Raw genomic sequence first — 23,512 nt, 5'->3', positions numbered from 1 at the left:
GAGTTTGGTGGTGGGGGTGGGGGGGCGGGGAAAGAAAAGTTTCTCTTTGAGCTTGTGCCATACTGAGAAAAGCATGGAGAGAGGAGAATGAAACTAACACTTACCAATCTGTATGCTTGGTATTGTGTCCTTCTGCTGATTGCAAAGGGGACTTATTTCCAGTTCAAATTTTTGTTCCAGGTCACCTGCAAAAAAAAGAAGAGAAAATAATTTGCTGCCACTTAAATCTCTTCTCCATACTTGTGTCAGACTCTTACAGTGACTGCAACTGTGTGGATTTGAGCAGCTGGAATCTTGCACCAATGACAACTATGTTAAATGTCTAAATACCTTCATTGTTTGGACTTTGTTTTAGGTATCAGAGAAACTGAGTATGCACACAAAGAAAAATCTCTCCAAGGAAAGGTGACTTTTGAATGAACATTAAATCTGAGCACTTACATGTTCTGAGGACCTTAATTTTTAAAATAGATTCTCTCATGTGAAAGATTTTTATGACATTCTAGTTCATTTACTCAGTGTTCAAATGTCTTCCTATGAGAAAAATGCAGAATATGTATTTTAAAAGAAATGCATCTCCATTAGTATCGTAGTGTGAGCTGCTACTGTGTGCATGTAGAAATTGCTGTTAAAGGGCAGTGCGATGGAGCCTGGCAGTCTGCAGCTGTGTCTGCACTAACAAACTAATGAGGGCCAGAGCATGGGCTTGGGCAACATGTGTTCATGTGTCAAGAGCTATGGAATTCAAGTTATAAATGTGGAAAAAGGATGAAATTAAAAATTTGTTTTATAATTGCGGTGTAGCTGGGTATCAGGGCTATGCCTGTGCTGCTGCGCTGAACTTACATCACTAATTCCCTGGGTGGTCCAGGAAGTCCCCCGAGTCATCTGCACAGGACTGACTCAAGACAGCAGACAGACCTGAAACAAAGTGGTTGACCCCACTCCTCGCCACCTTCATAGCACAGTATTTGACTAATTGGAACAGGAGGTCTCCAGGTGTAAATCTGGGACTGCCCTGGAGACTCCTACAAGGCAGCTCCTGCTGTGACTGGCCCCCGGGTCGGTTTCAAATTGTTGGAGGACAGCCTGGGTGGGGGATCTGCTCACTCCAGATGCCACCTGAGACTGCTCCAGAATTGACCAAATTTGGCATTGAGAAGACGCTTATGAACAGTCAGTAGCAACTATTCCTGCAGATGCAGAAATGGTCACGCAAGACAGTCTTCTGTACACAGGTAAGACAGGAGATGTTTTTTATACACTTGAAGATAATCAATAGCAATGATCACGTGTATGGTCACAGAGGACCACAGGCCAGCTGGATACAAGGGTTTTGGTTGTTTTTTTTTTTAAACAAACACTCTGTCTGTGAGTGCAACACGTTCATCCTTTGTGATTTTTAGCCTTCTCTGAGACACTGCCAGGGTACGGTCTTGGTTACTGCATGAGTTACCCTTTCCTATCTTCAGTATGGGAGGGAAGGGAGACTAGCTGTGTGCAAGCTAAGCTGCACACTTGCCCTCAGGCAATAATACTTTGTCCATTAGATTTATTAATATTACTTAAACATTAGCCATTTTCTTGCAACTTGTTTCTTGCCAGTTCCAGTTTTATATAAACAAATCAAGTTCCATTATTTACCCTGTGTTCCTATTTGACTTTTAAAATGCCCATTCAAGAACAAGTTGAAGTATTTTTCTAGGAAAGGTTCATGTTAGGAGCTGCTGTAAGCATCAGGTGCTCCCGGAAACGTACCTGAGTTGTATATTTTGTTTGCTAATAGATGTAGTGTAGATGCACCAGATGATTGGAAGATCAAGATCTCAGTCTATTAAAATAACATTAGAAATGTTTGGTACAAAAATGTTCAAACTTTGTATGCATTTCAGAAGGAAGATTAAACAAGGCACAAACTGTGGGATTATCTGTCTCATCTACAGTTAAAAATCAAAACGTGAAAGATACGGTTTTCAAATGCTAAAAAAAAAAAAAAAGCTTCAAGCCCCAGCATTGTGTGTAAGGGGGTAGAGAGGTCTACAATAACATTTTAAAGTGATAATGGTATCTAAATACATGATACGTAATATTGTTTTTTGTATCACTTACCAGAATTATACAGCTACCAGTGACAGTCGGACCACAGTTTCTGTATATTCTCCCACATGAAATGCTCTTTTTCTCCCTGTTACACTTCTAACTGGTCTCGTATGCTCCAGTGTCCACTTTCAGAGGTATATTTTAGACATTATACTAATAAATCTTGAGTCTTGGGGAAAGCTTACGTTTATAAAAGTTGAGTGCCGTCTTTCTCAGCATGGTCCCTCAATACACTAAAGGTGAGGTATCGCACAACTGGGGCCCTGTCCTCACGAGCTGGATATTGATTATGCCTTGACTATACACCTGACTAAATAAATCTGCATCTGACAAGCTGCTTATGTCACTTCAAAAGCATCAAAGTCAAAGACATTTCACCAGCTTAAACTGACATTGGCTGAAAATTAACTTGCTGACCTATTTGTCCTTGTTAGGGACTAACTGTACCAGGTACCAGCTTGGACGTGGCTTAATTTTGTAGTGTGGAATTTTAAATGAATTGAGAACTTCATTGTGTGCTCTTCCAGTGTTTGTACCACTTGTCTTTAGCTCTCAGGATGCTCTGAACAAAGAATTTAGCAGTGATTGAACTCTGCTGCACCCTGTGTTGTAGCACAGCATGACCTTGCCTATGCAGATAGAGCCAAATGGTGTAATTACTGTGTTTCAAAAAAAGCCCTGCTGGCTCTGTGCTCTCTGCAGGGGTTTGAAAACACTCGCAATAGGTCCTAGCTGAGCTTTGGCTTGCCTGCTTTGGCCCGTTCAACAGCGTGCTGGGAAGTGCGTTTGAACCCTTTCTCTGCATTTGTAGGCAGAAGAATGTGTCATATTTGGGAAACAGTGAGGGTAGGGCTCCCATCGGAGTTGTAGAGGGAACGTGAAAAGCGAGATACAGCACAGTGGACAGCGGTAGGATTTTGGTGCAGAGTAGCCCTGGCGCTGTTCCAGCTCAGAAGAGCTAATGGTGACTGGAGGGTTCTCAGAGAAGAATCCAGCCATGGGCTCTCCAGCCGAATTCAAGCGCTGAGGCACAGCAGAGCCCTCCCTCCTGCCTGGCGCTGCTACAGGAGCAGCGAGGGAAAAGAAACACTTGCTGCTCTTCTACCCCTTCCCACTTTTCAAATGAGGCAGAGTATCTCTTCAACAGCTCGCTCTTGAGGGAGATTTCAAGGCAAGCTGGGTAGGCTGAATGCTACCTCTGTCTCGCCACACAAAAAGCCTGGAAGGCCGAGGTGGAAGGGGACCACCGCGTGCGAAGGGGCTGACCTTGCCGGTAAAACTCTTCGCAGACCCGTTCGCTCCACTGTTTGCTCAGATCCCAGAGCCGGCAAGGGTTGCAAATGTCAGCACACTTGAGTGCAATCTGAAAGCAAAGAAGATAAGTAGCAGTGAGAAAAGAAATTATTGTCTAGCAGTGCTTCAGCAGCAAATCTGCAGCCATCCCAGGCCTCACCAGCGATGTTGGGAAAGGTTAAGATCACCTTTTAGAGACAGCCTCACCCAAATACGCCTTTTGAGGAAAGAGCATTTATTTAAGCTGCAAACAAAACTTTCATTCAGCCCTCCGCTTTACCACAGTGAGAACAAGAGGAGGGCCAAATTCCAAGGCTGCAAAGTCTTTTGGATATTCCTTGCAAGGAATAAGCCAACAAAAGCCTCAGGCTGGCTCCTGCTGACTGCCTGGCTCAGCATCCGTGGCTGATGACAAGGAAGGGAAGAGCCAAGCTGGTGTACGACTATTTGGGCATCATTTCTCTGCGGTCTCAGTGAGTGACCTTGCATCTCACTTCAGTTACACTTCATCTTAATGTCTGCATATTTTTGTTTACAAAGCTAAGCACAGGGCTCTCCGCACTGCCCCGGCTTGGTTTCACTTAGTTAACTAGTACTTCTAAGTGCTTTGCAGGGGAATGAGTACAGGAGGGCAAGAAGTTTTTAAAATCAAGTAACTGCTTCAGGAAAGTAAACCATGTAATAGTCTGTCTGCCTTACTGCCTTGGAACAAGATGTCATGTGCCTCATCTCTTCACAGATTGAACACAGTCAGTTAGCCTGACAGAGGTCAGAAATCATTCTGGCACCCGGCAGGAAAACAGAAATATTTCCTGTATCATTTCAGACTTGTAAACTGGAGGAGGGAAGTCTCCAGGTCACTTTTCTCTCTGGATTAAATTGATTAGCCTTAATGTTACTGTCTATTACAAGGATCTTTCAAACATTCTTTAACTTATCCTGATCAATCAAGACTTCTTGATATTTTTTTTTCTTTTCTTCTTCCACAGCTAATCCGCCAGATAAATAAATCTCACCATATCTGTGCCCTAGTTCCTATCTTCAAGAAGGCTCATAAGAAACTTTTTGCCATAGTTGAGATCTGTAATCCCTGTACCTCTGGCATTTGCACAACTTTCTTGCCTAATCTGTCTAGAAATATGATAAGCCCATCACCCTGCCCTGCATGGTCCATGCAGGAATCTGACAGAAGACCATATCTGATGGAGATCAGGCGAGCAGATTACTACATTTCCCACGCTAGTGGAGGGGGGAAGAGGAGTTAACAGGTCAGCACTTCTTTCCTTGCAACTGTCACCTTTCCTGTAACCTCGACAAAGTGATAACATGTAGATGTTTGTTTTACTGATGATAACGATTACTTAAACTCCTTTATGTATTTAAGAGTGAAATTGATGTCATTTCTCCAGAGAAGCGTGTATATGCAGCTACTTTTTAATCACAATAATGCTTTAATAGGTAGAGGTTTATTCTGAAGAGCCTGTTAATGACTCCAGCTTAGCTGGAAGAACCAGTTTGAATCTATTTGATTTTTAAATAAAACATGGTTTCTTCATTATCTGGGCAGATCCACTAGAGAAGCACCTGCTGCCATGGCAACAGCTGTCTCTGCAGAGGCAGTTTCTGAACATCCATCACAGGGACGGGACTTGGGCACCTGATGTCAGGCTCTCTTGGAGAGAACACTGACAAGGGGGCTCTCCTGCACGGTGCTAGGAAATAACACCGGTGAAGCAACGTTTGCCAGAAGAGAAAATATAATCGAAGCATTACCTGGCAAGAGACGGAGTGGTCTGGAAATAAAATAATTAATAGCTTATCTTAATTTCTCAGCATTTGACACTCTCCTGTATCTGTTGCATTCACAGCTTTTTAATTCAAGGAAATTACATAAGGAAATACTGGAGGCACCTTATGCTTGCCTGGCATAGCAGGTGGCTGAAGCAAAGTGTTTATGGTGATGAGGAACGAGACACTGATGTCCAGACACACTATCGTATGTTCTGACATATACTAGGAAATACTGTGACTTGAATAAAATACAATAGTGGAAAAATAATTTTTGAAGTTACCTGAAGCATAAAATGTCTGTCTTGTGCATCCTCCAGCCTCAAATCCTGATTGTCAAGGTGAGATTTCAGACGGATCAAAAACTCATTCTGCCTGTTGATGTCTGTTGCCAAAATCAGGGAGCCCAACTGCTGCTCGATGTCCTGTCTGCAATAAGGAAAATAAGCCCCTTCAATCATGGAACCATTGAACGTTAATAGCTCAAAGCAACCTGCTACGGATCATAGCTAGCATAAAGCCTCCTCCTTCTTTATGGATCCAGCCTGATCTGTTTGGTCAGTCTCTGCTGGGGTTTGCAGGGTACAACTGTTCTAGCTGCCTAAATGGGTTCAGGAGGAATAGATAATATAGTAAGAAAAAGCTTGTTGGCATAGGTGGTTCTGAAAAGTGCTAGGAAAGTAAAAAAACCAAAACAGCAGCACGATGCATCTAAAAAAATGCTCACATCTTACTTCAGCTGCTTAGAGCTGGGTGCTGAGTACAGCAACTTTAAAGTTGCAGTTGAAGTTGTAAAGGACTGAAGTCCTTTGAAGTAGGACTGAAGTTGTTGGTCTGATGCAAAGGATTTCTGGAGGGCTATGGAGCTTATTGCTTCCAGGTAACTTGTTTATATTCTTGGTAAGGTCACTTGTGATTAAAACTTAGTATTGCAGGCTGTTCATTGGCTCAATCTCCATTCCTTGCTGGGAGTAACACTGCACAAAACCAGCAGGTAAAAAGTTAGCATCAATTTGACAGAGATGCTCATGTTGCTGTTTTGTGTTTTGTTGGTTGTTTTTTGGTTGTGGGTTTTTTTTTTTTTTTTGTGCTTCACCCAAAAACACAGTGAAGACTGAACCACACACGTCCTCAGTCAGGTGTGGAAGTCCTGAGCAGTCACAATGCTACTCGACCAACTCCTTCATTTTTCTCTCTATTTCATGCTTTTTAATCACTAAATCTTTCCAGATTTGGTTGGTGCTATGTAAAACGAAAAATGCCAACAATGAATCTGAGGTTGTTCATTCCTACTGGGGCTCCCAGCGTTCCCAGCGCTGACAGTGGCCATTCCTGTGCTGCAGAAGTGGCAAAGTCTTAGAAAATACTTCTGCTGTATAACTTTGTCTCATGATTTCATACTGGCACCAAGTGAGGGTAGGAGGTTCAGCCTATTCTGAAGCCTAGGCCTCTTTGCCAATCTCCTTTTGAGTGATGGAAGCCATGGACTAGTTTCAATGATGCATTTCCTCCAGTGGACACTTACGTCACCTCCTTGGGCAGATGGGCGAGGAGCTGGGACTCTCGAAGCATACCTATCGTAGATCGCCAGTGATGATTTTCTAGCACTGAAACATTCTAGGGAGGAATAAAAGGAATAAATTCAAGGATTAGGCAAGCATCCATGGTACAGATAGAGATTTGCCATATCATGATGCCTAGAGCTGGTTGGAAGTGCTTTAACATGAGCCTAAAATGTGTGCTTTTTAGCCAACTTTTGGATTTGAGGAATTGGTCTGGATTTCTAAAGTTAAGGACTTTGTGCTTCTAGGTGTCCTAGTTAAGGTCAGCCCTAGAGTCCTGTTGTTATACAATTTTTGAGCCCTGCTGTGAACAGAGGAGCTAATCTCATCTGAGTGAGAGGTAGCTTGCACTCTAACAGATTTTTTAACAAATGAATTAAAGCATGAATGCAAAATCATTTTTTTTACCTCCTACTGATCCCAGGTTGACTTCTCAGCTTCCACAATTTGAATGCAGAGTGGACAAGAAAAAGAAAACTAAACTGCTAAATTTCCCGTGGAGTCAGGGAACTGGAAGCTGCCTGCAGCTGCTCAGTGAAAGCAAGAGGAGTATCAGTATCACTGAGCATCTGCAGGCTTCAGCAACTTAGTCTGCAATAAATTTTGAGTCCTTTTTGTTTGCTTGCTTCCAACTAAGTGGAACCAAAGTTAAGTCAGAAAAAATTCCTACGGAACAGAAACCCAGCTTTCTAGGCTGTCTGTAAATTACAACAAATTGGGTATCTTGTGTCTGATATTACTATCTAACACATAATGCATTTGCCAATCATCACCTGTTTAGTTCACAGGGTACTTTATACCACTGAATGCCTCAGAAACGTCACTTGTTCAGAAACCTCTAACACAATTCTCCTAATTCACAAAAGCATCTGCTTGCTGCAGAGAAGCAGCCCAGCAGAGCACCCCTCCAGTGAATGGCACAGTCCTCTGTTATCCACACCAACGTGCACAGTGTGAATGAGACGACTGTCACCTAGCAATAGGGACACTCTCGGGAGAGTTATGGATCTGATCTCTGTTTTGGGCAGTTTATGCCTTTTGCAGTAGATGAGCACTGGATTAAAAAACACCCAAACACAACCAAACCTTTTGGGCACGTAGCAGAGCAAGGACTACATCCCATCACTGCCAACTGGGAAACTAGAGTCAGAATCCCTCTCTCTCCGGCCACTCTTAATCTCTGGCTCCCTTCTGCACGGTCCCACGGCTCTGAGGTGCAGCTGCACTAGTGCTGCCTTTCCTGTCGGATGTGATGCACAGCTTCCACGTCTCTAAGAGGGACTGAACAGTATTTTCTCCTTAAGGCTTCCCCATCCTCCTTTGTAATCCTAATTACCTAATCCTAAATATCTAATGACGGTTGAAACAGCCAGTTTTGCCAGTAACCAAGACCGAATTTGCATTTTGATCATCTTGTCAGTATTTTTCTTGAAATTTCGTGCTCAAAATTAGTGCAAAGGTAAGAGTGCAAATTGGATTGATTTCCTGTTACAATATTTTCTGCAGCACGTGCTGTTGCTTGTGAATTCACACAATCACTGATATGTTGCTTTGGTATTTCTTTAGTTTTTTGGGGTTTTTTTTGTTTTGTTTTGTTTCCCTAATAGAAATCACAGATATTGGGGGAAAAAATAAAACAACCAACCCCAAAACTTTCCAACCATGCAAAGACCAAGTCCTTTTCCTTGAAAGAGCTGACAGTTTCAGAACTCGGGATCAGCTATGCAGTATCTAAATTACTTTTGACAGCAATTCTGTTCATTAGCCAACTTAAATATCCCTCTTCTCCTTTTGCCTAAATACATCAGGACGGACTTTTGCAACCCTACACTCTGACCAAGAAAAATAAGGGAACGCAATAGGACATAACAACACATTTTTTGCTTCTTTCACCTCCCCAGTCTTGGAGCTGAATGCTGGTCCCAACAGTCACCCCAAGTCCACAGGCTACCATCTTCCTACCCAAAGGTAAATTAGACAAACCCTGCCTGACTGTCACCTTTGGCTTTTGGGAAGGCTTACACTTGTTTAAGATAGTGCCTGTGTGCACAGTCCCTGTGGCCCCGCTCTGACTGCACCCTTGAAACATCCCAACTGGGGAGATCCCCCTCAGAGCACCCTGTGCCCCCATGTCCCTTCCCACACAGCGGCATTACTTGCTGGGAGGAGCTGCTTCAGCAGCACCTACCTCAACCAGGGAATTACGCTCCATGGATGCAGTTGCTCTTTGGCCATGCTGAAGGCCAGCCAGAACAGGGCTGAGTGTGTGGGTATCCAAGAACTTTCTTGCATCCAACTAATAGTTACTCAAAGGAAAAAGCAACTCAGGTATCCATCCCAGAGTATTTCCAGTTCTGTAACTTTCTGCTCTTTGCCTGCTGCTATAGGGAGAACTTAAATCAAAGCTGCTGCTGCTGCACTGTCTAGTTTCCCACACTTAAAGCACATGGAGGAGGAAAAAGGAAAGGTCAAGTTAACAAGCGACAACTGAGCATGAAGTCATATGACTCCCCTGTTAAATGCAAGCAGCCAGAACCCCTGAACCTGCTGCCAACAATTAGTAGAGTCAGCTATTCCACCTAGGAACACTCTACTGCCTTATTAAGACTAATTGCCATGAGCTATCTGATTGCCTAGGCTGGTGGGGAGATGACCTATGCAGGGAAAAGTCTATGTGCTGCCTTGCAGACTGGGGTTCTCAGCTCTGATTTCCAGAGAGCTTGCTTCCCCTAACTTTTTATTTTTTTTAAAAACTGAGTAGCACAGGTTTGTTTTAAAGGCTGCATGCTAGGAAGCCTCTGTCACATCTACTGCCTAAAACTAGCGGATTGCTGTAACACAGACTTCAGGACTGTGAGAAAAAAAACCTGGTTTTTCACTAAGACTATCACAAAATCTCCAATATGTGACTTTCCCTGAGCCATTCAAACCACCACACTTGACATATGCATTTGGAAAATAATAATAACTTGAAGAGAGGAAGACTTCCTATTAACTAGGTGCAGAGAAAACTTCAATTTTAATTCAGAGTGGAGGACGATCTAAATTTCTTTCTATCTGGTCATCCATTCTTGTCATCGACCAATTGGTTTAACTACACTATGTTAAATACTTGAAAATGATACTTTAATTAGAAATGGTGCTTTTAAGGAAGACTGCAAAGTAGAAGTGTCATAACTGATGCCCAAAACATATTTTCCTATTTCTAGTTTATATAGATCTACATTAAAGTTGTAAAGCATTCTTTCATAGATTTCTGAAACCTGTTTTGTACTACAGATGTATGTGATCACTGCAGACTCCTAAACTATTATCTTTCATTTAAGAGCCAGGCAAAGATAGATCTCAACTCTCTATTACTGAAGTTATAAAATAACATTTTATTTATATCAATGCTATTTGTTTTCTAAGGAAATTCATAAATCATTTTCAGTAAAATACAGTTTCTTTTTTTAAAAAAAAAGCAGTATGACTTTTTCTGGTGTTAGGTTTGATGTGGAGATTTGGATAAATACAAGGCAGGATTGTATCAGGCTGAGCAACCTTGAATTGTATGCTGCTTTCGGTCAAAGGAAGCAGAAATAATGTTGTATAAGCCAAATGTATCAACCAGAATTTGAGTTATTTGTGATCTTTAAGGTACAGAGACCTACAAAAGTGATTCAAGCAAGAATAAAACTTTTATTTTTCATTTTAATGGCCAATGAAAGTTAGAAGCGAAGTTGTGCATCACATAACAAGGAATGCTGTTGTGCTCCTTGCAGGAGGCTAAGTGACCTCCAGGTCCCTACTGTCACCTTTTGCACTCTCAACTGTCTTAGTAATGCTAGAGACTTGAATGAGGCACTTACATTTTTGTGGAAAATTATGGTGCCTCACATGCAATAGACTCTTGTGGAAATTACCCTATAGATTACAGAAAAATTTCTTGAATCATAAAATGTGGATTTGAAAATGAATATTTAGAGTTTTGAACTCCTTGGTGGTGACACCTATCTTCCTGAAACATGATTCTGCTCATGTATGCCCTTCAGAAGCTGTCAAACACTTTGCATCTTTGTCAAATACTGACTGACCTCATTTTGCAAAACCTTTTTTTTCCAGATGATTCAAATGTAAAGTTCTAATTTAAATTTACAAACAATCAAGAGCAAAGAGATGCCACAAACAGATAACCCTAAGTCTCAGTTACTACTGTCTCAGTGACAGATGACTGCCAACTATGTTACAACTAACTTACTTTTGTTTGATTATTTTTCTGATTAGTCCTAGCAGTTCTGTGGCTCTGCTATTTAAAAACAAAAACCCCTAGAACTTTTTTGTTTCATTTTCAAGCACATGTTAAAGTACTAATCTTGAGAAGAATATAATTTATTGTTTTAAAGACTATTGACTGAATCTAAATTTTTGACTAAAAATGTTTTCAACAAAACTTTTTTTCCAGCATTGTTATTTTTATTGGCATTCATGTACTGTATACCACTAAAATCTTCGGAAACAATCTGGGATCAATTTCCAGTAAAATAATGTAAGTGAAACTTGCCAGTGAACATCCCTAAACAGGATACTTAAAAATCACATTTGCTGTTGAAAGATTGCATTTGATGTATTGTCACTGCCTTTTCTAACCAACATTTGAAAGTATATTCAAGCCCAGTTAGCTAAGCAGAAACCTTCTCTCCAAGATAGTAATATTTTATTTTAGCTACATTTCTTTCAGATTAGTCTGAATTTTCAACCTAATTATATATTACTGTTTCCCACTATTAATTTGAGAAGGAGTTGTTTATACCTTTTCATAGGGCCAAGGTTTTTGTGGAATGGCTTTACCCACTCCTCTTCAAAGGATCCTTAACATAACCTTCCCAAAGTCCCCTGGCTTAGTGCCCTGGCTTTTCTCCCTCCCCACTCAGCTGGCCTGACATTTAGAAAAGACTGGAGCAAAATGCACCACACACATATGGGTATGACAGCTCTCGATCTGCTAAGTATGTGTAGAAAGACACATAGCTATTAGTGAGCTTCTTCAATTCAATTAATTTTTAACTTGGGATATTCTGTTTCTGATACCTTATTACAAAGGCTAAAGTTGACTCTTCTGAAGGCTACAAAACAGTACCATCTCCCTTTGTTAGCTATGAATTACGGTTAGTGCAACCAAAATGATTTACGGTATTGCTCCGGCGTGTATATGTAAGTATAACGTAAAGAGTAGAGATGTGCATATATAATCACGTATACATGCATGATTATACACATAAGACAGTTGTAGATAAAATCCAGAGCTTGCCATGGGCCAAAACTACAAATACATTCAAAAAGGACCACAAAAATCAGGGCAGGATAGGTTCGCTGATAGTTACTGAACTACCAATGTAAACTGAAGTTTTTGTTTCAGGGAGTCTTCTACTGCTGCTTGCCAGAGCTGGGAGGATGTCTACCAGGTGAAGGACAGCTCTGTACTTATCCCAGGCTTACGTTTCTCTCAGATCTTTTGCTGGCTGCTCTTAGAAACAGAATACTGGTCTAGGCAGCCTGTGGTGTGACCTACAGTGGCTGTTTTAACTTCTTTCTTTAAATCTCCAGGCATGGACATTTACATACTTAGCATGTACAACTTTTCCCTTGGTTTCCTCTATCTTCTATTTTTTTTTTAAATTGCAGTATTCATCGTTTAATTTTACTAGAGCCACATGAAGCAAAAGTTTCTTTTAATGCAACGCCAATTTAGAACAAGCCTGCTGCTTGCTTGCTCACTGAAGGAAGATGAAATACAAATTGCCTCCCCGTGATTTTAAATCTCCTACCCACAGTTCCTTACCCCAGATGATCTACAGCAGAAATAACCAGGCAACTGATTTGGCTTAAATGTCCTCTACAACATCTGACATTTCCACTTTCTTTCTCATGTGTATCAGCTTTGCTGTAAGAAGAGATACCCAGTGAGGAGCTTAACCGAAATTGTCCAGATTCTGAAGTGCAGGTTGATTTGATCAACATCCCTCCACCGCCAGATTTCGGCATGGAAGTTCACTGCAAATTGCTCAGACCCTCCTTGACACCATTTTACATATTATCAACTTGATAAGCAGTTTTACCTGGTACAGGCTGGCAAGGTGGTGTTTAGTTTTGATCAGAAAGGGCTGGTTGACCCCTGGGTGATCCACGTCATGAGCCGCAGCAGCTAGCAGTCCGAGCATGATGTCCGACGGGGTGAGGAAGTTGGCAAGCTGAATCACACATGTTAATCACAACCAGAACATGAAGAGTAAACGCTTTTTTTTTGTCTTTTGGCAACTAAAGGAATCGGCTAACATCATGGCATTGCTCAGTTTTGTAGGACAGTACACAAATGTCAAATATAAAACAAATTTTGTGAACAACGTTTTTAAGGTGCCTGTTCAACGAACATCTATAAAGGTATCAGACTATATACTCATTTTATTACAGTTTGTACTTCTTATCTCTTTATCGTTTATGGCAACATAAGGATTGTTGTTACAGAAGTGCTTGAGCTTAGTCTAGAAGATTCAGTTTTAAAAAGTAAGTAAGTATATTAGTAGGTTGGCATACGTTAGCATACATGATAAGGGCTCTGCCTCACACAGTATTTAGTAATACCAACAATACATCAGGCTTCATTTTTCTAGCACAGCACTGTGCTGTAAAATGCAGAGTTTATAAACTTTTGAAATTTCAAACTTGGCTGTTAGATATCTCAGTTCAAATATAGGGATTTTATTAGAGAACATAATTTACCTTTCTAACTTCAGACATCCAAATCTGAAAACCTGCCCAGATTTTTTTCTACTATACAGCTTATGATTCAGAAGCAAATTTTGTTATTGTTGGGAAAAAAAATTGAAGTCTTAGCATTTTCTGTTTCTGAGCATGAGTAGTTATTACCGGCCTGATGAGTCTGTACAGAGTACAGGTCTATGAGCTGAAAGAAGCATCCTGTGATGAGAAATGAAGAGCAGTATGGTATAGATTCTGGATATTGGCTGTCCTCTGCACTTTTTGACAGCAGGGAATTGCAGATCTTGCAGGAGATGGAAATACAGGAAAGCTGGGGCCTGCTCCTGTCCTCACTTACCATTACTATATTCTGGTCTGACAATTTGCTAATTCTAGGAGAACTTCCCTTCATTTAAGTCAAGCCAGGAAAGATTACTTATATTCTTACGCTGTGGCTCAGCATTACAGTATTACAGTGCCTTCCAATAACACATAAAGCAACGTCACACCCTCACGTTGTGAGGGCTTGCTGCAGCCGTCAAAAGCTGCTGTTCGTTCGTGCAGAGGACACCCTTGCAACAGACCCAGTCAAAGGGAACATTTTCCACTTTTCTGGTGTTGCACTGCCAAATTTGGTATTTTGAAATATCGACGTGAGGGGCCCTGAAGAGACTGAGGCACGGGCAAGCGCTGCCTTCTACTGGCTTTGCTGGGAGGACTGCAGCCACTCGCAGATGGCCGGTACACACAGCCACAGCAAGACTTGCCGGAACTCATATGACAGCACTTTGATACGTCACCTGTGGGCTGACAAGTGACTCCAGTAGCTTGTTTAAAGTGTCTGTAATCTGCAGCTGACTCTGCTACTGCCTTGTTGCTGACTTCCAAGTACGCAATCATTTTCCGCTATCTAAAAATATTTTTGGGGTTTTTTTGTCAATGCTGGGAAAAACAAATTGAGAATTATCTGAAAGCAACATCAGTGTGAAAGGTTGTCATTACCTTGGGCTCCCTCAGATAGCAGTGCATAGCTTGTGTGACATCAGCAGCATGGACAGCATTGTGGTATGGGTTTTGGCTATGGTAATCTTCTTGAACCATAACTGGGAACCAAAACAGAAAATAAAGATCCTTTTGTCTCTGAATGCCACGGCCACAAGTGGGAACTGGATTTAAAATACAGTTTGAGGTTTTACAGTCAGCTGCCTAAGGAGTTTCTTCAAATACCTGTAGCTTACTTAGACTGGTGCTCTTATTGGGATACCTTTAGAGAAAAAATGCATGAAAGGATTTGTGAGGCCCAAGGGCATATACTGGGTCTAGTTCATAAATCAACTCTTTCTTGTCTTAGTGAAGGCTCTCATTCAGGAGTAAAATAAATAAGGAAGAGAGGCAAATTTATCCACAACAGAGTGTAATTATTTACGCTGCTGTCATAAGGGAGTAATGTCATTAAGGCAGTACCACCTATTTTACAGCAGCAGGGGGTGAGGCCCTGATATCCTGGCATCATTTGTTAGCAATGGTCATAGGCATTCCTCCATCCTCCAGAGAGAGAATCAAAAGATAAAGCATTGGGGTATTCGGAGCAAAATCTTCTGTGATAATTTTAGTCACGTCTATGCGTCCATTTTAAAATACCAGTCCCTCTTGTTTCAGCGTGTAGTGCTGGAGCTGGTCCAGCTGGAAGACGGAGCGACAACCTTTTAACTCTCAGCTTTCGCTCGCACAGAAAATCATCGAGGTGTGTGCTTCACACCCATCTGTTCCTTGCAGCAGTGCCTGCACCATTAGGTGGTCTTGGGGCAACACCACGTGAATAGTGGAAGCCGCACATGACTTTGCCCAAAGCACTCCGCTCGACACTGTCAAATTAATCAAACAGAAAGGTAACGGGCAAATTCCCCATGGCACTCTCCTCCAGCATGGGGAACGCCAAAGAAAGTCCTAGCCTTCAGTTTGTTTCCAGCTCCACAAGCATTTGAAGGTACAGTGGGTAATCCTTTAAACCCTGAGTACCGCTAGCTCTAATTACCCGAGCGTCCACTTCTCGGCCGCCCACGGGAGTCAGAATCGGCAGGGAGATTTTGTCTGTCTCCACACCAGAGGAATGCGTTCCAGAAGCGACAATTACGCAGTCTTAAAGAAGAGACCTTGCCTTTGAAACTCCGTCTGACAGCCTAACAAACGGGCATTCAGCTGCATTCAAAACATGATGCAAAAAGTAATTGATTTTGGCCAATTTCTTCTTTTGGTTCACTGACAGCATGGGGCTAATATTTCTGTTGGCAGTAACAGCAGCAGGGGCTTTCATCAACACTATTCAGTGCAGACAGCTTGATATAATTTGTTAAATTTTGCACATAAGCTTTTAACTGCCCTGGGTCTCAGTGGTCTATTAGTCACTAAAATAATGACACTGCACCACAATTGTACTGTGCATGGGTAGGTTCTGCAATGTCCGTCTGTCTGTGTGGGCCTACTCGGCCGGCCACATCTCTGCACGGCATACTTTTTTTTAAATCACCAGTGCAATTGTGGTACTGGGATGCTTCAGCCCAATGCAGAGCCTTTTGAAGTCCCTCCATTGACTTAATAGGTACTGAATCAAGTACCCGAGTGCCTGTAAATCGTATGCTAATATATATCACAGAAGCGTTTTACTGAAATATTTGCAACAACATCATGATTTTACATAGATACGCAGACCAAGCCAGTGCCTTCTTTGATGCCCTACTTAAGCTGTAAACTGCATTTAAAGATGGCTTTGAGGTGAGCACTTACCTAAAAACCTGTGTAATGTAACCATATCTAACTGGAAATGGTGAATAAGTCCATGCACATTGAAGAGGTGACAAAGCAGTGTTACGAGACTGTTTCCTAAAAGCAGAAAGGAACAACTCTTAGACTCCCTTAACGTGTAGTTACTAACAAAGCAAGACTAAAAATCTTGGTAATTTCCTAACTATTAGTCAGCTCCTATCACCTTACCTCCTATCATATGAGCTTAGATGACACTCATATACTCAAAAGTAGCTTATATAAATTACTCCTAATATAATCAAGATTTGATGGTATGGCTGTACCAGTGGAGTGCCATTCTTGTGTCTAGATGCCATAAAGTCACGTTTGCTGTTTCAGCATGACTCAGAAGGTGAATTGATACGGTTTTAACTGGAAATCTGTTGACAGGCTTGTTTGAGAACCACATCATCTTCATAATTCAGGTCTCCCTCCAGAAACGAGAATGGCTTTTCTGCCACTTCAGTTTGCCATACTGTACACTAATTAATTAATTACTGAGAAATCAGTAGTTTGTAATTATATTTTTTAGTTTACACATGGCTGTACAAACATGTAATTAACCCATGTACCTAGCTCAGCTACAATTGCATCTCATAATGATGATGCAGACAGGAAAAGAGTTGCAGCATTTATGGTCTCAAGTCCCACTGTAATGTTACGCTGGCCTTACTGTGAATCCAGTACTGGGAACCCCGGCAAAATTGAGCCTAACTAGTATTATACGATCAACTATACATACCCACATATTTAAAAAAGTTTGCACTACGTAATTCAGCAGCAATGTTTCCAGAAAAGTTAGGAAAAAAACCCCAAACTAACCAACCCATACAATGTATAAACAATGTTTGAAGGGAGTCTTTTCTTATTTAATGTAACTCAGGAAAGAAGATAAATATATGTACGAAGAGGACATGGAAACTTATTTGGCCTTGACTACTGAGGGGCGCAGAAAGGTAATTTAGAAGAATTATGCTTTTGCTTCCCTTGCCATTTGCAGTCTTTCAACTCTTCACTGCCTGTCACTCAGCTGAATTACCCTCTAAACCGACTTTTTCCTATGCCTTCTGCCCCAGCCAAACCTAATTAGATTGGGGGTGAGGAATGAGGTATCTCATCATTCCTATGAGCAATACAGAAAGGAGAAAGGTGTGATTGTGACCCTCTTCAGCAGTTACTTGACCAAGAGGTATTGCCTAGACATTAGTGTGTGTGTGGTGTTACAGGCATATATTTAGACAAAATGTTTCACAGATTTTGACTGTCTTAATGAATTTCCTAACTTTTACTGCTGAACAGAAGCAAGGGTGTCTTCAGTTAAAGGTATTTCAGGTTGATAGAAATCGTCTGATTATGGAGGTCTGGACTTACTGACCAATGTATCTAACAGGTATATTTGAAGTACCTTTGGAATTTCTCAGGTAAAGGAAACTGGAACACCTCCTTGAAAAGGTGACCATAAGAAATGTAGGAGATCAGATTAATACAAACCCACACTTTAAACATTATCCTACAGTTGTGAATGTTCTGGGAAAAGCCTGAAAATGTTCAAGGATATGATTTTAAGAGAAGTTAACTGTGTCCGATTTCTCTTCAGTAATTTAAACTGGAAACGTTTAGCAATTAATTAATTAGGGATTTTTAGAATAGAAATACATATGAGAGATACTAAAATAAAAACTTTTTAAAAATTACTTACCATTTGTCAAGCGGTCAAACAAGAAAATGTCAAAATCCCACATTCCCACTTTGGATAGCATATGCTAGAAAAAACAAATATGAAAAGGCAAATGACTGGTATGTCAAACTGTAAAGCAGATTTAAATTATTATTCCACATTAATCAATCACAGGATTGGTTGCTGCAGCTTTAAAGTTTTGTTCGGGAAAGCTGGAGAGATGTATTTGAAATATCAGACATCAGGAACCAAATTTAGCTATACTGTGTAAAATACCACTTGCACTTTTAACTGAGGAGGTTTTGAACTTGACACTAAAAATACCTTGTAAATGGAGCTCAAATCATGTAATAATATAAAACAAAATATTATGAAAATATTCCCTTTTACTGCACAACTTTTTTATTGTTCTTTCATGTCCCAAAATCAATTCAGTACAAATTCTCTTAGGTTTTTATTACAGTAAAACACAATCTTAGCTCTCATGGTGAATGAGTTACATTTCGCTAAACAAACCAATACACAGGAATAGCTTTTATAAACTTAGATACAGTGCTTCTGTGAAGCCCACTCAGCCACGCGGAAGAATCCATCATTACCACCATATACAGTGTTTTTACAGCCACATCAGTTCCATCAGGAGACTGAGTCTGGACTAACTGTATGACCTACAATGGTGTATGTGTGAATGAAATGTGCGTTCACTCCCATCGCTTAGTCTATATTCAAACCAGTTCTGGATTCTTAACTACTTTGTAACACCTGGCATGTAATCTTCTCTTGCAAAGAATAAAAATTGCCTAGGCACGTAATCCCAATGCCATCAGTTGTGCAAGTTTTGTTAGAAAATATCATTCAAAGCAAGTATAAGAGCTGCAAAATAAGAGAATTATGTTTTGATTATTGTGAAGTTCGTTGCCATGAATGTTCCCTGTTTCCTACCCTTTGCCATTATGGAGAGCTATTGTGGGTTGCCTAAGAGCTGCTCCATACCAGTTAAGAGACAGCTGTCTTTTTTCAAGCGGATGAACTAAATCCTGTGTCGAGGCTGCACTGTTTTAAATCAGTAACTCAGCCAGGGATCCTTCATCCTTTAATAAATCCAGATTATAATTTCAGTTGACAGAATCTGAAAATGCTGAATAGATTTAGACATCTTCTTGTTGCTTTGAGACTAAGCCTTTAAAGCTGTAACCGTAAAAGAGGAATGGACAGTCTGTTTGCTGTGAGGCAGGCAAGTAACGTGGGTCATTTAATAAAGATCAGCCATACATTTGTTTATCTGAACACCGAAACAAAACTGACACACTCTGGAATATTATTAAAAGAAATGGAGATCTGGAGACCCATCTTACCCTTGCTTGCCCAAGGTAGTCCTCATCCAGTAGATACAGAGAGGCTTGTGGTACAATTCCACGCAGTAACCGGGATGCATGGAAATACCGCTGGAAACTTAACAGTCTTTTCACTTTTTTCTTGGTGCCGATTTCCCCTGAGAGTGTAGTATCTGTGAAAAGCAATCAGTACAGAAACCATGAAACCCAAGATGAAGGAGGACATTCTCAATTATTTAATTAGAGGAATAGCAAAAACTTCAAAATAGTGATACAAAAAATCATGAAGTTTATGCTTCTTGCCAATCCACGTGAAGGAGCAGTATTCAAATCCCTATACTTCAGCTTAATGTATTTGTTTATTTCAGAAAGGAAATACGTTCCAGTAAAAAGAGCACTAACGAAGGACTTGGAAGATCTCGGTTCAGTACACTGCCTGCCACAGACTTCAATGTGACCTGGGCTAAGTCACTGGGGGGGTGATATATCACCTAACTGTAGGTGTCTAGAGGGAGCCTAAATGACTAGGCAGAGTTAGGCATGGGAAAGCTGCTCTTACTCTTCCGTGCCTCTGTTCCCTACTTGTACAATTGAAAATAGCATTACCTTGCTACGTCACAGGAGTGTCACTGGAATATATTAAAATGGCATAGCACTAGCATACAAAGTGATCTTGGATATAAAACCAAAAAACTGATACCAAAAGAGACCTCAAAATACAGTTTGAAAGCACAAATGTATGACCCACTTTTGGAAAATGAGAGAAAAGAGAGAAAGAAGTAAGAATAGGTTAATAATCCTATTGTATTATCTGCTGTCTTTCCTACGTATTAAGGCACATCATAAGTGAAGAAAATATTTTAGTTCTACAATTAGGAAAGCAAGTATATTCAAGCAATACATGCATTCCTGGTTACACAACAGAGTATGTTCTTTTCACTCGGTACCATGGTAATTCTAATTCCCTAATGCTGTATTAGGAGACTTTCATATAGGGCTAAATGTGACACAAAAACCAAGGCAGTTTTCATACAGTAATTAAATAAGTAATTAATTAAATTACCTTACTGTTAGTAAGAATAATATGCAGGCTTCCTAAAACTGATAATGACTTAGGTAATGTCATCTGAACTTTTAACAGAACCTCTCGTACAGTTGTGATGTTTTCATTTTGCTGTCTGGTATAAGTTTCGGAAAAAGGGAGGACAGAAACCGGACAGTTGTTTGAAGGTAGTAAGATTCAACACAGTTTTATTCTTAACCTTGTAAGAAACCGAAGATTAAGCACTCCTTCTAGAGAATAGTAATGATTGCTTGAGGTAAGAAGTTGCATAGCAATTCACTGGATTTCAGGTTTAAAAAAGAGCTCAGGAAAAATATCCATAGACTGAAGATGACTCTCTTTAGCCTGCTATTTCTTTTTATGCAAAAATGCTGAGCGTTTGTTCTGCTGTGAAATTAAAATATGACTTTGTATGCTGTTTTTATGAGTAGTATTATTCTGAGAGGTTTTTCGGAGAAGTAATTAAGGTTTTTTTGGATCGTAGATGGTTCAGTATTTTATTTCTCCAACAGCAGATGTGCGACCACCTTCTGTAGCAAGTTTCTCCCTTAAGTAATTCAACAGCTATTGAGCGACACAAAGTCAGTAACAACAAAAAAATTACATACTTACATAGTGAGTACCAATAATTAATATGTTTTCTTAGACCTGTAAGTCTCACACTTCTCCTGGCCAGCCCAAAGACCCCACCGAGTTTTAATAATATAAAAGCACAAAATAATTTTATTGCAACTTGACAAGCCATGTGTTTTCAAGAATGTAAACAGTAACAATGTCACTACTGTACCAGCCTGAAGGTTAGATTTTCATTTATTATGTGTCAGCACCTGCCTTAATTCTCTCACACATTTTAAAAGCTGGAACAATTTCATGGCCCGGTGAAGGAGTGACTAACGTAGGTGCTAACAGTTACCCAGTGACAGTGACATGTGGAGGAACCGGTAGACTTGTTTTCGCATTTCTTTTCGTTTATGTAGTGCTGCTAAGAAGTGGCTGGCGTTCAGTTTAATTCCTGGATAACAAAACACTCTTAAAATTAATTCACTTTTTTAACTTGTGTCAGCTGTTTCTCGACTTCCCAACTTTCCTAATTCCATCTTTGCCCCCAAACTGTCACTGCTTTCAGGTAACAAGTTTAAATTTTGATGTACGGAAAACTTCCCTTTTGTACATTAAAAATGAGTAGTTGCTCTAACTAATTTTTATCTAAGTTAGTATCTGTTTTTCAGCTAAAGACAGATGACTGAAATTACCATCTATGTTCTCCTAAACTGTCTTTAAAACTCACAGGTAGAGTTGCTGTGATGATCTGAAGGTGAAGGTTTGGCCCAAGTCCCAACAAGCAGCTGTACGTTGGATTATGAAGAGTGGTTATTTCATCCTTCGGATTACCAGATTATGTAAGTAGCACAAATAATACTTACCAAACCACAAACACATCAGGTTGAAATAAATAATTTCTTACTGTGAAACATATTTTCTGAATGGAACCATCAAACTTGTTGCCACTGCTTTGTCACATTGCTCCATATGGTTGTCATGGATCTCAACTGCAATTTAATCATCAGCAGACAGCGCCTCTGAAACATGATTTGCTGGTTCAGATGAGCACTGTATTACAATATATTATGCAAAAAAGATTACCCACAATAATCTCTTGCCCTTTATTTTCATTCATAAGGGAAGGAGTTCATAATACTGATAGAGAACAGTAGGAAATGTATTTTCAAAATTGGGCTCTTGACAGAACAGCCTGAATCCCGCACTGCAGTCTATCCACATGCAAACTCTGGATTCATGTTAAAATCACGTCCTTTAGGTCATGTCAGTAATAATTGATTTGTCCATGAATCACAGGACTTGTCAGATGATTGCTATGACCCGTAACAGATTACTATGCCATCCGCAATAACCTACCTTATTATGATGGTGTCTTGCATGAAATTGGACTAAGACTATGCCCCTCTCTGACCACAACACACCCCAAACTATTATAATCTCGTCGGCATTTTCTCTTTCCCCTCCCAAAATCAGTGTCATACAAAAAAGAAAAGCACAGCCATATGAAATTGAGAGAAAAAGGACAATTAAAAAAGAAGAGCAAAACGTGAAGCAGCTGAGAGCGAATGCTGAAATTCTGCCTCAGCTCAGCAGTCGTACCTGAATCTCCCAGCAGCGAAGAGCCATTCCTAGCATATGAGATCCACCAGCGAACACAGAATCAAGATGCAGTTTTAAGATGAAATTAAGGGTTTATATGAATGACTTACAGTAATATGCTGAACATACCACTTCTTTATCAACAATTGTAAATTTCAATTTGAATTGTAAATATAAAATTTCGATGACGACACCTGATGCAAGTCATATAATGACTTCGAAACATAAAGAGTTATCGATAGCTATTTCTAATTAGGTTAAATTGAATTACAAGTAAATGAACCAAAAATATCATTGCAGATATCACTGAACTTCAATCGTGGAACTATGGGTACTAAAACATATATTATCTAGTTAAAGAACACAAGCTGCAGGGCTCACATGGGAAGGATTTAGTAATTATGTGCAATTTTGAAATGAACATGAAAGACGAACAAGAATGTCTTTTGTTTATACCCATAAAGCTTCCCTTGAGAACTGTGTTTATCTTTAATCATTGTGGCCACTTCTGAATGTTTTGTTTACCTAAAAAAAGCATCATCTGTATCTCTTAAAAGATGCACATTCTCATATCCTGTAGAGTTACTGCCTAGCACAGTGGCTGGAGAATCCCTTCTTTGTACAGAGAACAAAGTTATTGTATGAATTACATACACATACGCATATTGTATGAATTACATACACATTTACAGAAGCGTCCATATAAGCATTCCTCACAAAGCTTAACTTCTACCTTCAAAAACACAGGCGGCCTGAGCTCACAAAGTATCTCCTGACATGTTTCAGCTGGCAGCAAAAGTAGTTGCATTTTTCCTCGGGTAATTTGACAGCCACATCACGTACACACACTATCAGTCCATGAATGATGTCTGGATACTGCACGTGGCCCTCAAGAGGTTAATAAGCCACAGGAATCAATGGTTGCCTTCTCTCTCCTAACAAAGTTCTTCCAGTTACACAGATCTGCTCGCCTTAACATGATCTACGGCCCACT

General features: G+C 40.3%; 1 protein-coding gene across 1 annotated transcript in view; it reads right to left on the bottom strand.

The window, feature by feature from the left end:
* The window catches only part of PDE7B (phosphodiesterase 7B), a 35,921-nt gene that overhangs the window by 1,257 nt on the left and 11,152 nt on the right, over positions 1 to 23,512 (bottom strand). Inside the window, exons 3-11 of the mRNA XM_009587691.1 lie at positions 19,317 to 19,468; positions 17,983 to 18,046; positions 16,266 to 16,361; positions 14,484 to 14,584; positions 12,842 to 12,973; positions 6,707 to 6,798; positions 5,466 to 5,610; positions 3,367 to 3,463; positions 105 to 185 (exon numbers count right to left, since the gene is read on the bottom strand). Coding sequence (XP_009585986.1) covers positions 105 to 185; positions 3,367 to 3,463; positions 5,466 to 5,610; positions 6,707 to 6,798; positions 12,842 to 12,973; positions 14,484 to 14,584; positions 16,266 to 16,361; positions 17,983 to 18,046; positions 19,317 to 19,468 — 960 coding nt within the window. The remainder of the gene's footprint in view (positions 1 to 104; positions 186 to 3,366; positions 3,464 to 5,465; positions 5,611 to 6,706; positions 6,799 to 12,841; positions 12,974 to 14,483; positions 14,585 to 16,265; positions 16,362 to 17,982; positions 18,047 to 19,316; positions 19,469 to 23,512) is intronic.

This window comes from Fulmarus glacialis, unplaced genomic scaffold (genome assembly GCF_000690835.1).
Source record: "Fulmarus glacialis isolate BGI_N327 unplaced genomic scaffold, ASM69083v1 scaffold41941, whole genome shotgun sequence".
In the NCBI taxonomy this organism is placed as follows: Eukaryota; Metazoa; Chordata; class Aves; order Procellariiformes; family Procellariidae; genus Fulmarus; species Fulmarus glacialis.
Note: the sequence above shows the minus strand (reverse complement) of the source record. Positions and strands in the feature narration are given on the sequence as shown.